Here is a 14,833-nt window from a genome sequence, read left to right as displayed (position 1 = left end):
ACCTCGTCCCACGTGGAACGGGAGGAGGACACACAATCCCAGTTGCCGTCAAGGTGACGGTGGCACTTAACTTTTATGCGACCGGCTCCTTCCAGTCTCCGAGCGGGGACCTATCCGGGATCTCACAGTCATCGGTGCACAGGTGCATCCGGGATGTGACCGACGCCCTGTTTGCCATCGCCAACCACTACATCACCTTTCCCGAGGACCGAGCAAATAAAGAAGCACGAGCCGTGGATTTGCCAACGTGGCCGGGATACCGATGGTCCAGGGGCTCATTGATTGTGTTCACGTCCCCATGCGGGAAGTGTTCACTAACAGGAGGGGGACATACTCCATGAATATCCAGGTGGTATGCGACCCCCACATGACGTTCACGAACGTCTGTGCAAGGTTCCCAGGGAGTGTGCATGACTCCTACATACTGGCGCAGTCGTACATCCCTGCGATGTTTGAGGGACGTCCCCCCCCGGCTGAGGGGCTGGTTGCTGGGCGACAGGGGTTATCCACTGAGGTCTTGGCTGATGACGCCCATACGGAGGGCTCAGACCAACGCGGAGACCCTTTACAATGAGGCCCATGCAGCAACCAGGGGTGTGGTGGAGCGCTGCTTTGGTCTGCTGAAAATGAGATTCAGGTGCCTGGACCGCTCCGGAGGGGCCCTGCAGTACCAGCCCGAGAGGGTTGCTCGCATTGTTGTGGTCTGCTGTGTGCTGCACAACATCGTGATGCAGAGGGGAGATGCCCTGGTGGAGGAGTCGGAGGGAGAAGCCACTGGCAGTGGTGCCAACACGGAGGAGGAGGAGGAGGTGGAGGAGGTCGGTGGTGCGTCGGGCGCAGCACGCAGACACGACCCGGGTGCTGGTAATGTCCAGGAGGCTGCACGACGGCATCGGCGAGGACAGCGGGCACACAACGCCTTGGTGGCAGCAAGATTCACGCGTCACGCACGACGGCACCCTGAACACCAACACTACCACCTGCATCGCCAGTCGTGCAGACGGTCAGCACACAACTGCCACCACAACCACCAACCCCCCCTCTCCCCCCACCCCCGGCACCCCCGCTCCGTGTACATTGCTCCACGTCGACATCACCCTTACCACTGCGGCAAAACAGTATGACACGACATTGATGGCTGTGTCAGCAGGTGTGATCAGTGCCATGTTGAATGATGACAGCCCGCTCTGCGATGAGCTGTGAGCTCAGAATCGTTAGACAAAGTCTGACTCGTGGCAATAGCTGAACCATCCATCTCGGTGGTCGCTGAGTTCGTCAGGGACACTCCATCACATGCCCGCCTGGGGTCGCTGTGGGAGGGAAGGGACTGCACACCCAGCACCGAAGTTTCATCGCTCGTCATCCCCAGCAACACTTGGTCACCATTACGATCCCCGTGGCAACGGAAAAATCACACTTACAAGTTAGGTGCAACAGTGAGTTTAATGGTGAATATTATGTACAGATGCCCTAGCCCAACTAAACTGTGCCCTTCACCCGTGCCAACTTACTATGTGTCCCTCTTCATTGCCTTACGGGCCCTACCACTACGTCTAAGTGAATCCCCGGATGGTACAGCAGGAGTTGAGGCGGACTGCTGAGAATCACGCCCCGCGACATGTCTCCCCGTCGGCACTCGTTTCCTGGGGCGACCCGGCCTTGATGGGCCAGGCTGCTCCGCGGGCGTTTCGGATGACGTGGTGCCACCCTGCTCTGCCCACTGCCCACCCTATGCACCAGGGATGGGACGGGGGAGGCTGAGCGTTGAGGAACGTACCGTGATGGAGTTAATGGGACGGGCCTCAGAACCTCCGCCTCCCTCGGGGAGCCCAGTGGCCTCACTGTGGGACAGAGGTGCGGGCGGGGAGGTGCCCCGTCGCCCCACCGACACCTGGCGCTGCCAGTCCTGGAGGCCTGCAATGGTATCGACCAGGGTCCGAACGTTCGCAGAGACGGAGTCCATGGAGTGAGACATTCCCGCCAGGGACTGTGCGACCTCAACCTGTGAGTGCACGACGCCATCCAGCATGTGCGTCAGGCGGTTGATGCTCTCCGCGACTGACTGCTGGGACTGTGCCATGGCCTGCTGGGACTGTGCCATGACATGCTGGGACTGGGCCATGACCTGCTGGGACTGGCCCAGGGCCTGTAGCGTGCCGGCAATGTCGTTTTGGCTCTGGCACATTGCTGCCTGTGAGAGGGCAGCCCTGTCCAGGGCCGAGGGTGACGCGTGCAAATTAAGCCCAACGCCTTGCAGAACCTGACCCATGGCCGAAACCGTTTCATCCATTGTCTTGACTGCGGACGCCACCCGTGCGTTGTCGGCCTCGGTGGCTGCCATGAGCGACACCACTCCCTGCTCCTGGATGCGGTTTGACTCCTCTAACTGCGTCTGCAGCTGCTGGAAGACGGCCCTCATCCCGTCATTGTGTCCCTGGGTTTCAAAATGCATCGGCTGTCCAGGTGGGTCAAGTAAATCCAGGAACCCGGGAAACATCTGGCCGTCAGCTGGATGCTGGGCCTGGGCTGCCCTCCGACCATCCAGCCCCTCGGCTGCTCCGACCTCCACCTGCTGTACCGGCTCAGCTGTGTGGTGCACACCAGACCGTGACACACGAGCCGCATCACTTAATTGGCCAACCGAGGTGAGTGTCTCTGGGATGGTGGATGGTGTGGGAGACAGCAGTGCCGCAAGCTCTAGGTCCTCGTCTGTCATAATACCAGCAGAGTCCTCGTCCCAGTCATATTTGAGCGCAGGGCGCACGCGGCCCAAGTCTGGTTCTCCCTCAGGTGACTCTGTTGAGTGTGTCACCATCCTGTGTGCGTCCTGCTCGACAGTCCCAGGTTGGGAGGATGGCACTCCTGGCTGACCTCCTGCCACCCTCTGGCATGCGGCCCTGGGTGCGGTGGTGGTGGCGGATGTTCGACTGTGTGTGGCAGCAGACGGCCCTGGACGTTCGTCACCACGCCCCAGGGAACAGAATAATCCGGGGTTAGTTAGACACGCTCGGCCGGGTGTAGGATGGTCCAGTGGGTAGAGTGTGAGGGGACAGAGGATGGGGGGGTCCAGTGGGTAGAGTGTGAGGGGACAGAGGATGGGCTGGGTGGGGGGGAGGGGGGGGGGTTGTCATGCAGGGTTGTCTCACTTGGTTCTGCACCTCCAACCTCGCATTGCGCGACCTCCCGGGTGCCAGATCCCCCAGCAAGGTCCAGTGCCCTCTCTTCAAAGACTGTCAGGGGGTGCATAATGGGTGAACCCCCTCCAGTCCAGTTCCGCTCCCGGTTGTTGTGAGCAGTCTTGTCCTGTTGGGGGGGGGGGGGGCATGGATAGATCATCACAATTCGGCAGGGAACTACAGGGCATTCAGATATTGGCACAGGTTGGGAGGAGAGTTGCAGCTACACCATGGCATCTCTCCAGGGGGTCGCAGCACTCATGTGAGTCTGTGACAACTTTGTTAACCACCCTTCACTCACTCAGCCCCCCCCTCCCCCTCGTGCCTGGGGGGAGGTGGGTGATGAGGGATATTGGGGGGGGGATATTTGTGACCCGGGGGCACCCTCTTGGCACTTACCCTGGCAGCCCTGGTGAGGTCGTGGAACTTCTTCCGGCACTGCTCCCCAGACCGAGGGGTCTGCCCCACAGCACTCACTGCCGTGTCCACCTCACGCCAGGCCCGTCGCACAATGCTGGCAGGGTGGCGATGCCCTCTTCTAGGGCAGATGCTGCTCCGTTGCTCCACTTCATCGAGGAGGGTCTCGAGGTCAGTCTCCCCGAACCTCGGGGCGGCCCTCCGTGGCTCCGTCATTTTCAGGCCCTCACTTGTTTTGGCCGCTCACGCCCTTTTACGACGTGGAGCTGCGTCACCCGGGCGTCATTCGGGGGTCGCGGGCTTTTGCCGTCATTCCCCATGTGTTTCCCGCGGCCCCGCTCCTAGCCCATTTCCGGGGCCAGAATCGCTCGGGAACGGGGCCGTGTAGAGCCGTCGTGAAACTCTGCCGAGTGGTGTCTCAAACATGTTAGGAATCATCGAGTGTGCCAGGATGATGGCATTGTGCCCACTGCCTGCTTATCAGGCACAGAAGTGTACGATGCGCATCTGATGGTCACATATGAGCTGTACTTTCATCAAGTGGAACCTGTTTTGGTTTGTGAAGAGCTGCCTGTCATCTTCAGGCATTCTTAGGGGGACATGCATCCCATTGATCACCCTCTGGGCCTGGGGCATGTCAGTGATGGAGGCAAACCCCGTTGCCTGGGCATCCTGGTGCGCTCAGTCGATATTAAAATGGATGTGTTGTGCCGACTGGGCATGCCTCCGTGACGGCGCGGATGCATCTGTGCACCGAGCTCTGTGAGAGGTCCTGATTCAGCGCATGGAAGGAGCCCGTGGCGTAAAAGGTCAGGGAACCGTCGCCTTGATGTCCACTGCGAGCGGGTGTCTTCCCCATCCCCCCCCAGGGCCAAGTGTGGCATGATCTGGCAGATATGTTGCACTGTCTCAATGCTCAGCTGGAGTCTTTGACGGCATGTCCGCTCCGGCGGGTCCTCAAATGACAGTCTCTACATGCGAGGCCTCATGGTGCGCCTCCTTTGCAGCTCCTCCTCCTCCTCGGCCTGTTGCGTGGCCAGCTCGCTATCCTGGGTGGATGCCTCCTGTTTCTCTGAGGCACGCTCCGTGCTGCAGCTTCCTCCTCCTTGAGCAGCTCCAGCTATCCTCCAGGGCTGTGGCGACTAGGAGGAAGGCCACCAGTGCCGGTTGAATTCCTAGATCCATTTTCTGCAGGGTGTGAAAGGCCAACCTGTTAGCATGATGCGTACCCCTGTGCCCAACCAGGTCCAACGGGCTACATGGTGCCCCTGGTTGGCACTGCGTAGTCTGCCCCCACATGTCTCCCCCCCCCCCCCCCCCCCCCCCCCCCTCACCCCCCATATCCGTACCTGTGGCCCATTGGTGCCTGACAGCCTGGGGACTCCAGCCCTGAACGCTCGCCCCTGCTGCCAGAGGTATCATCAGCTGATGCCCTTGTCAGCAGTACATTCCGCGGCCCCCATCCGGCGCCCCCATAGGGGCTACTTTTGGCATTGCCCTTGAGTAGGCACTTGATGCCTTGCCAGCAGATGGGGGGAGGGGGTGGTTGGATGGCAGAGGGTGGGATGGAGAGTGGGTCAGAAGTGTAGGGGTGGGGGTATAGGGCTCACCAATATGGCTGGTGTCACTCTGCCGACCAAGATGGATGATCTGTGGGGTGCGCAGCAAGATGGCTTCCATGTAGGCTGCGGCAATGGCGGTCCATGCCCGAGTCCCGTGGTGGGCCATCCCGGCCACACGGCCCATTCCCCCATCACACACCCCTCCCCCAGGCCTGGAAGGGCCCCCCCACCATAGCCAGCCCAGCCAGTGTCCGGCCTGGCAGCCCACAGTCGGGCCTCTTGTTGTCCTAACCTCTTCTCTCTCCCTCATAGGCCATGTCTTCAGTTTCACAATTTTTTAAAGTATAAGTAAACTTCGCCGTCGGGAATTCAGCCCATCGGAGGCGAAGAATTGCGGAGGCCCCGGAGAATACCAGGTCGGACCCGCTAATGATATGCAAATAGTGTTTACTGTATGTGGGTCCTGGAACGCAGTGACGCCACTGTCGAGGTGACGCAGAATTACCATTTGGCGCCAAATCAGTGCCCGCCTCGATTTTGGCATCGGGACCCATTCTCCGCCCAATCACATTTCCCAATTTCAGCATCAACCGACGGAGAATCCCGCCATTTGAAATGAAATGAAATGAAATGAAATGAAATGAAAAATGAAAAATGAAATGAAATGAAAAATGAAATGAAAATCGCTTATTGTCACGAGTAGGCTTCAATGAAGTTACTGTGAAAAGCCCCTAGTCGCCACATTCCGGCGCCTGTCCGGGGAGGCTGGTACGGGACGGCTGGTACATTTATGTATTAACCAATTACGTGGAACCCTGTCAAATCCTTTTTGGAAATCCAAGTATGCTACAGCTGCTGTTTCCCTTCAATCCACCCTGTTAATTACAGTTTCAAAACAATACTAATGTATTTGTCAAACACAAATTTCCCTTTCGTAAATGAAGCTCAAGATTCGGGGAAGGAAGTGCTTAAAAAGGCTTTTCTTCAGACTTAAAAGCTTAACTTGCAAAAATGTGCTAGTTGCTGAGTTATTTCCTACCATTAGGAACAGTTAATCCTAACATATGAAAAGAGTAACAAAATCTACAAGGGCATCATTTTAAAAAGGTAATGAGTCAGATTTTAACCTTGCGTTCTTATCAGTATGATAAACTTGTCAAGAGACATGTTTCTCGAGCACTTTAATCTTTCAGCATTTTGCTAATAATCCAGAAGTGTTTTCTGCAGCACAACAATTCCTGTAAACCTGCTGACACTTTACACTTGACACTGTACTCAACAGAATGACCTTCCTTGAGTGGTAGTGATCACAGGCGAATTTCTCCGACCCCCAGCGAAAATCCCGCCCCCGCCAATTCCCGGGTGGCGGAGATTTTCTGCCACGGCGGGGGCGGGATTTTCGGCGGCCCCGGGCGATTCTCCGACCCTGCTGGGGTTGCGCCGCACCGAGCAGCGAGCCCCCTGTGGCGATTCTCCGGCCCGCGATGGGCCGAAGTCCCGCCGCTGGGAGGCCTCTCCCGCCGCCGAGGTTTGAACCACCTCTGGTGGCGGTGGGATCGGCGGCGCGAGCGGGCCCCCAGGGTCCTTTGGGGGGGCGCGGGGCGATCAGACCCCAGGGGGTGCCCCCACGGTGGCCAGGCCCGCGATCGGGGCCCACCGATCGGCGGGCGGACCAGTGCCGTGGGGGCACTTTCCCTTCCACCGCCACCACGGCCTCCACCATGGCGGACGCAGAAGAGAATGCCCCAGCGCGCATGCGCCGGTGGTGACGTCAGCGGCAGCTGCCACTGACGTTACCACCGGCGCATGCACGAACCAGCGAAGGCCTTTCAGCCAGCCCCGGCACCGGGCGGCGGGCGTCAAAGGCCGCTGGTGTCGGTTTTGGCGCCAGTCGGTGTGGTGCCAACCGCTCCGCCGCGGGCCTAGCCCCTCAATGTGAGAATTCCGCACCTTTGGGGAGGCCTGATGCCGGAGTGGTTGGCACCACTCCGCTAAGCCGGGACCCCCCCGCCCCGCCGGGTAGGTGAGAATCCCGCCCCTGAGGTGAGACAAAATGCTCACAAAAGCCCGCAAGTTCCATTCCAGCTCTGCCCTGTGTTGACCAATATCACCCAGCATAGTGACAGGGAAATTACAGCTAGCTTCAAAGTGCCTAGACTAGGAATAGGTTAGCTACCCATTCCTGATCATTGCAGCAGAAACATCACTGGAAATAAGCATGCCTGGACACTCAGTGAGGGCACATGGGATGAATAATTTACTGACACACATCTGCTGAGTTCAAACATGAATAGTGACCACTTGGGAATGAGAAACATCACTGCCGATGGAACCATATGCAGAGGGAAGGGATCTTCAAGGGAAAAGGGAAGTGATCCGATAGAAAATTATATGGGGGAGGAAAAAAAGAAGTGGATAACACTATTTGTGATCGTGCTGGCTGTAGAACATTGAGACTTGCTTAAAGCAGTGTTTTTATTATAAGGGATACTGAAATCAGCATTCCATGAGGCCAGATTGCCATTTTGCATCAGCGTTGCAGACGGAGTTAGAGGAGGAGACACAACAGCGCTTGAACAGATGCTTCATTTTATGCTCACTAAACCGCATAGGGCAAATGACAGCCAACCCTATCTAACAATATAGCGGGACGTGACAATTGAGATTGCCAAGGGGAAAATCAGGGGCAGAGGATCCTGCTACTTGTCTTTATACAATATGCCCTGTGAAGATGTGTGTGCACAAGGCTCAAGTAAAGGCTGAATGGACGGTGTCAAGCCACCCCAGAGTTCAGCCTTGCTTGCTGACAACAACCACTTTAAAAGAGAAGAGTTAAGAAAGGAAAAAACGGAAGGGCAAGAAAAATGGTGAAGATAGTCTGAGCTAAAATCTCTTATGTAGTTCATATTTCAACCCAGGATTGATTACTACAATAGCAAAATATTGTTTCTAATATTTCTGTTGTCTGCTAATTTATAAGATTGGGCAATTATATACAGTTATGGGGCAGGATTCTCCGACACCCCACCGGGCCGGTCCCGTCGGCGTAAAATACACCAGGTCCGTACCGGTGGGACCTGGCTCTGCGGGCGGCCTGTAGGGTCCTCGGGGGGGGGGGGGAATCTAGCTCTGGGGAGGGCCCCCCCACGATGGCCTGGCCCGTGATCAGGGCCCACCGATCTGCGGGTGGGCCTGTGCCATGGGGACACTCTTTCCCTCCGCTCCGGCCGGTGTAACGGTCCGCCATGGCCGGCACAGAGAGGAACACCCCTGCACATGCGCTGGGATGATGCCAGGACACACTGGCGCTCCCGTGCGTGGGCCAATTCGCGCAAGCCGGCGGAGGCCCTTCGACGTCGGTTGGCATGGCGCCAAGCTCTTCGGCACCGGCTGGCGCGGTGCCAGCGCCTACCTAGCCCCTGTAGATGCGGAGGATTCCGCACCATCCGGCCAGCCCAATGCTGGAGTGGTTCACTCCACTCCTCAGCCCCTGTACAGCCTGCCTCACCGGGTAGGGGAGAATCCCGCCCATGATGAATGCAGGAAATTGTTATATATTATACTTCATATTTTGTTGCAGTAATGTTAAAAACCCTGGGGTCAAATACATATATGTTGACTAAAGCTGTAATAAAAAATCATTGATTTTAACCATATACTTGTTTATATATAGATGGCTAATGGAATATTGTTTATATTTAGGAGGTCCCCTGGGGTGTAGATAATTTATGAAGGATTGTGTTTAGTCCTAGTTCAGCAGATCATGGGACATCTTAGTGGGAGGAGACTGAGAATGCCTTATGCTTGGGATACAGATGATATAATTAATGGGAGGAGTCATGTCTGTCTTGAAGTTTGCTATAAAATTTTAAGTTGAACAGGAACGACTGACAAGATAGAAGGATTCTTAGGTTATTCCTTAAAGGGTCTCCAAGGTTCCGCAGATAGAATAAAGTACCCTAATTATTCACTTTATTTATAAGTGGCATTTGAACTGTATTGGATTGCTTAATTTGAATATACACTGGCAAGCATAGATAGTGAGTTAAAGTTTTTATGCTTTTACTGTTTTATCTGTTAATTGGAAATCTATTACTCTGTTGCTAATGTGATTGCTTCTGTGTTTAAATAAAAGTTTGTTCTAACAGAAAAGATGGCCGGACTTTTCGACCATTGTGATTCACTTTTCCAGCTGTCAGCTCACCTCCACCTGTGGATTAACCTGGCAGCATGCAGTGGTTTCAATGGGAAATCCCATTGACCACCGGCGGGAAGATAGAATACTGCCGCCAGCAGACGGCGCACCGCCGAGAAACAAACGACTGGGAAATTGGAGAATCTACCTCGATATCTAGTGGTCAGTGTTATCACTCTTGGGTTTAGTAGTCTTCCCTCACAGTCTTACAAATTGCAAGTTGTTGAGAGATTCTCATGCGGGAGTCCTAAAAAAGTACATATGTTGACACTCTGTTAAACCAATAAAAGGCAATTGGAGAGGAGCTAACCAGACAGTAAGATTACTTAAAGTGGCATCAGTGTTTATTATTTAGCAGTAAATGCTTCTCCTTACCTTCAAACATCCTTCATCTGCAGGGATCACCTCCTCCTGCCCTGGTTGTTTTGGAGGTGGTTTACGTTTACAGATATATCCATATTGCTTTTCACATACATAATCTGCCCAATAGCCAATCTGAAAAACACCAGCAGTAATTTTGACATAAAAGGTGACTGCATCTGTATCCAATGCCTGCAGAGATTCTTTTACAAATGCTCATAGGAACTTCCAGAAACCTTTCTCACAAACACACATACAGCAAAATGCTTGACCGCAAACTTGGGATCATGCACTGAATGTACCGTAGATCACCCATCTTCCCTCAGAAACATCAGCAATGTTAGTCTGAGGTCGCTATTTGAACTAATCAAGTAATATATCAGAACAATGTCCCAAACATTTTATCAGCCGCCCATATACATACATTTATTTTAATACTAATACTCTTTATGCTGCCACAAAATATTTTTTTGCAAACAATGAAGTATAGATATATTTTTGTAGATTCCACAAGGTGGATATTCACAACTGGAGCTGCTAAATACATGGTTTTGGGCAGTAAAGGTATGCACTGAAAAATATGTGCATTCCTTAGAAATGGAGTTTTAAAACTTTCCCTGACTTTCGTTCCTTATTCCTTTTTTCTGAAGAATTAAAGTTACTGATTGTACCAGTAAATTGTAGAGTGCCTAATGTTCTGAGATGGGTCCTTGTATCTTGAACTCTAGGCGTGGAACTTGGTTCTTAGACAGACTGTGGACATACTCTGGCATCTGCTTAACACTTGCTTATTAATCCTACATTCAAATAGGTTACAGGATAGGCATGTTGCTCCTAATCATCGGCCAGGATTCTCCGAGACTGGGCCGTGTCGGAGAATCGCCGGTGACGCTCCGACGCCGGGATGCGATTCTCTGGCGACCGGAGAATCGGCGGCAATCGCGCCCATGCGGTCGATGCAGCGGCAGTCGAGGGCCGCTGAAAGAGGCTGCTGCGGCGATTCTCCGTGGTTGACCAGCCAAATTCCTGCCAAGTCCCGCCGGTGTGGTTCCAACCCATACCACCCTGCGGGAGCTCAGACCTGCGGCCGCAGTGGCCGTCCTGGTGGCGGGGTGGATGAGGGGGGAGGGATCAAACTCTGGGGGGGGGGGCCTCCACGGCGTCCAGGCCTGCGATCAGGGGCTACCGATTGGCAGGCGCCCGCGATGTGGAGGGGCCTACCTCCTCCCGCATAGGCCCGTTGTAGGGCTCCGCCATGTTGCGTGGTGCCAACACGGAGATGGCCACCATGCGCATGCGCCGGCACGGCGATGGCCGTCGCGTGCATGCCCGGACCCGTGCTGGGAGTGCAGGGTCGCCTTTCGGTGCTGGAGCAGCAAGCAGCACTGTGGCGCCGTGCTGGCCCCCTGAATCGCTGCGGCAGGAGACCCATTGAAGCCGGCATGCACCACTCCGGAACACTTGGCCGGGAGTTTTTGATATTCCACCCTCTTTTCCTCTGAAGTCCAACACATGACTGACTGACGTCAGTAGTGCATCATTATCTACATCATATATTAGCATATCCCATCTGTTACCCCTTTACATTACATCTAGTAGAGATAAAGAACTGTTTTTATACCTTACATTTCTGTATATCATAATAATAATAATCTTTCTTAGAGTCACAAGTAGGCTTACATTAACACTGCAATGAAGTTACTGTGAAAATCCCCGAGTCACCACACTCTGTCGCCTTTTCGGGTACACAGAGGGAGAATTCAGAATGTCCAATTCACCGAACAAGCATGTATGGTCAGTGTACAGTGATGACAGAGCAGAGAGGTGCAAGCATCATACAGAAGTAAGATAATACAGCCATCTTGGATGGGTCTAATATTGTATAATAATATAATAATCTTTATTGTCACAAGGAGGCTTACATTAACACTGCAGTGAAGTTACTGTGAAAAGCCCCTAGTCGTCACATTCCTGCGCCTGTTTGGGTATACTGAGGGAGAATTCAGAATGTCCAAATTCCCTAACAGCACGTCTTTCAGAAGTTGTGGGAGGAAACCGGAGCACCCAGAGGAAACTCATGCAGACATGGGGAGAACGTGCAGACTCCACACAGGCAGTGACCCAAGCCGGGAAGCAAACCTGGGACTCTGGAGCTGCGAAGCAATGGTGCTACCCACTGTGCCATCATGCTGTCCCTTGTCATCTGTGGTAGTATGACTAGGGAGATTACGGTACCTCTAGAACCGTTCTTCTATTGGTACAGAAGACTCGCTGCCCATTAGCTCAGGCAAGTCATGTGCCTCTCTGCCAATTGACTGAGGCTAGTCATGTGACTACCCAACGATTGGCTGAGAGGTTGGTAACTCCGCCTACGAGGCAGGGTATAAGAACCCGTACCGGCTGGCAGTCGGCCTTTCTCTGCAAGTCTACTGCCGGGCACACATCTAGTGTATTAAAGCCTGTTGTTTGGAACTTCTTCACGACTCGAGTCCAATTGATGGTGCATCATCATCCACTTAGAAACATTAGCCCTGGAGCAGAGGGGTCAAGTTTCACTTTAGGGAAGAGAGATGGTAAATATTTGATTTCCCTGTAATGAGATGCATTAGTTACAATCCCTTTTGCAGTCCCGTCAGTTCCCAGGTCAGTCGTCTTTTTATCAAATGTGCCATGCTCATTTCACATGACAGCTGGACAAATTGCAAGGAAATAATTTTGCAGTTACAGTACACCAGCATCAACAGGGCAAGATACTCCAAGATAAAACGTACTGTCCATGCTTTAACTCCCAAAATATAAATGATCATTCTGGAGGTCTTTTGTGCTGGGAAGGAAGTGTCCCTGATGCCTGCATTATAATGTGAAAGTGATTTTATAATTTCTGAACTGCAGCAATCCATCTACTCTAGTGGATAATACAATATTCAGCCAAGGAAAATCCAGGCATTATGTGCAGACATTCTAGACCTCAAATAAGACGGTAACCTTGGATCCTGAATGCCTGTGCCAATTACAAAAGATCTCTTGGACTTAAACAAAGAGAGGGAGTTAATTTTGATATTCTATCAGCATTCACCCCAGTCTCACATGCCGTAGGTGCTATTAATAGTGAGAGTTTATGGTGATAGAATGCTTCAACACAGGAGGCCATTTGGCCATTTGCGGACATGCCATCTCTTTGAGAGAACAATCTAATTAATCCCACTCTCCAGATTCTCCCTTTATAATCTGTATTCATCACATTTTCAGTTTGTGCATTGTGGATCATAATAGCTTAAATTTAAATTCTCCACATCTCCTCGCCAGGCTTTTTTATGTCACTTATTTATATCAATTGTATTAGTAACATCTATCACATGATTTTAAAATTCGTTACAAATACTATTTATTATTCAGCCCTTATGCCCTCTTATATTTTTGGCAATCACCACCTCTTCTTCACTCCTCGACATCCAGCCATTAATTATTAGTTTTAAATATTAAAGCAGTTTCAGTCGCTCTCTGGGCCCACCTGCTCCATCCCTCAGTTGGCTACGAGACCTCATTTTTGGAACTCTGATCTTTTAAAGTTACATTTTTTCTGAAATTGGGCTGTCTCCTCTTGTGTACAGCTCCATCTCCTGTTGTAATATGTATCAACATGTTATTAGATAAAATATATAGATTGAAATTTTGTTGATATATATTTCAATCTGTTTCTTCTTTTGACACATGCTGACTTTCAGCCTTATTCCCACTAAGCCCTTCTATTAATTGGGCTGGTCAAAGTGTGAAAGGCTTAGAGGTGGCAGAATTCTTTAAGTGCATCCAGGAGAGCTTTGTCAGCCATCGCATAGAAAGCCCGACAAGAGAGGGCACCGGATTGGACTTTATTTTAGGGAATTAAGTCGAGTCGGGCAGGTGGCAGATGTGTCAGTGGGGGAGCATTTCAGTAATGGCAACCATAACTTGGTAAGATTTAAGGTAGTTATGGAAAAGGACAAAGATGGAGCAGAAATAAAGGTTCTGAATTGGGGGAAGGCCGTTTTTAACATGATAACACAGGGTCTGACCAAAGTGGACTGGGAGCAGCTGCTTGTGAGAAAACCTACATCAGAACAGTGGGAGTCACTCAAAAAGGATAAAGAATACAAAGCCAACATGTTCTCGTGAATGTGAATGGTGAGACCAACATATCCAGGGAACTTTGGATGTCAAGGGATAGGGAGGATTAGATACAGAAAAAAAAGGAGGCTTTTGGCAGATACAGTGGATTCAAAACAGTGGAAGCCTTAGGGGAGTATAGAAAGTGTACTTAAAAAAGGAGATTAGGAGAGCAAAGAGGGAACATGAAAAAACACCAGAGAGCAAAATTAAAGAAAATCCCAAGGTATTTTCTAAGTACATTAAGTACATTAAGAGCAAGAGCATAACCAGGGAAAGAGTAGGGTCCATTAGGGCTCAAAGTGGCAATCCTTATGTGGAGCCGGAGGTCATAGGTGAGGTTTTGAATACATTTTTTGCGTCAGTGTTCACTGCAGAAAGACGCTGTAGATATAGAAAACAGGGGGGGGGGGGGGGGGGGGGGGGGCATTGGGAGGGAGGAGGTTTTAGCGGACTTAAAAGTGAATAAACCTCCAGGCCCAGATGAGATGTATTCCAGGCTGCTGTGGGAGGCAGAGACTCTGATGCTAATTTTCAAGTTCTCTCTGGGCACAGGAGAGGTGCCAGAGGACTGGAGGACAGTGAGTGTGAATGCATTATTCAAGCAGGGAAGTGGTGATGAACCAGGTAATTATAGGCCGGTGAGTCCTACATCAATGGTAGGGAAATTATTGGAAAAGATTCTGAGGGGCAGAATTAATCTCCACTTGGAGAGGCAAGACTTAATCAAGGATAGTCAGCATAGCTTTGTCAGGGGGTAATCATATTTAACAAATTTGATTGAATTTTTTGAGGAGGTGACTGGATGTGTAGATGAGGACAGTGCAGTTGATATAGGGCACGATTCTCCCAACGGGAGACTAAGTGTCGAAGCCGGAGTGAAAACTGGAGTGTTTCACTCCGGCGTCGGAGGCCGCTCCTCGCCCCCTATTCTCCCACCCCCAGGGGGCGAGGAGCGGCGCCGCGTCAATTTTGCGCAC

The 14,833-nt window shown here is 52.1% G+C and overlaps 1 protein-coding gene across 1 annotated transcript in view; it reads right to left on the bottom strand.

The window, feature by feature from the left end:
• mrc1a (mannose receptor, C type 1a) overlaps positions 1-14,833 on the bottom strand; it is a 213,876-nt gene that overhangs the window by 114,958 nt on the left and 84,085 nt on the right. The window contains exon 9 of the mRNA XM_038798045.1: positions 9,726-9,845. Within this exon, the coding sequence (XP_038653973.1) occupies positions 9,726-9,845 (120 nt within the window). The remainder of the gene's footprint in view (positions 1-9,725; positions 9,846-14,833) is intronic.

Source organism: Scyliorhinus canicula, chromosome 5, assembly GCF_902713615.1.
Source record: "Scyliorhinus canicula chromosome 5, sScyCan1.1, whole genome shotgun sequence".
NCBI lineage: Eukaryota > Metazoa > Chordata > Chondrichthyes > Carcharhiniformes > Scyliorhinidae > Scyliorhinus > Scyliorhinus canicula.
This window is presented reverse-complemented; position numbering and strand designations above follow the sequence as displayed.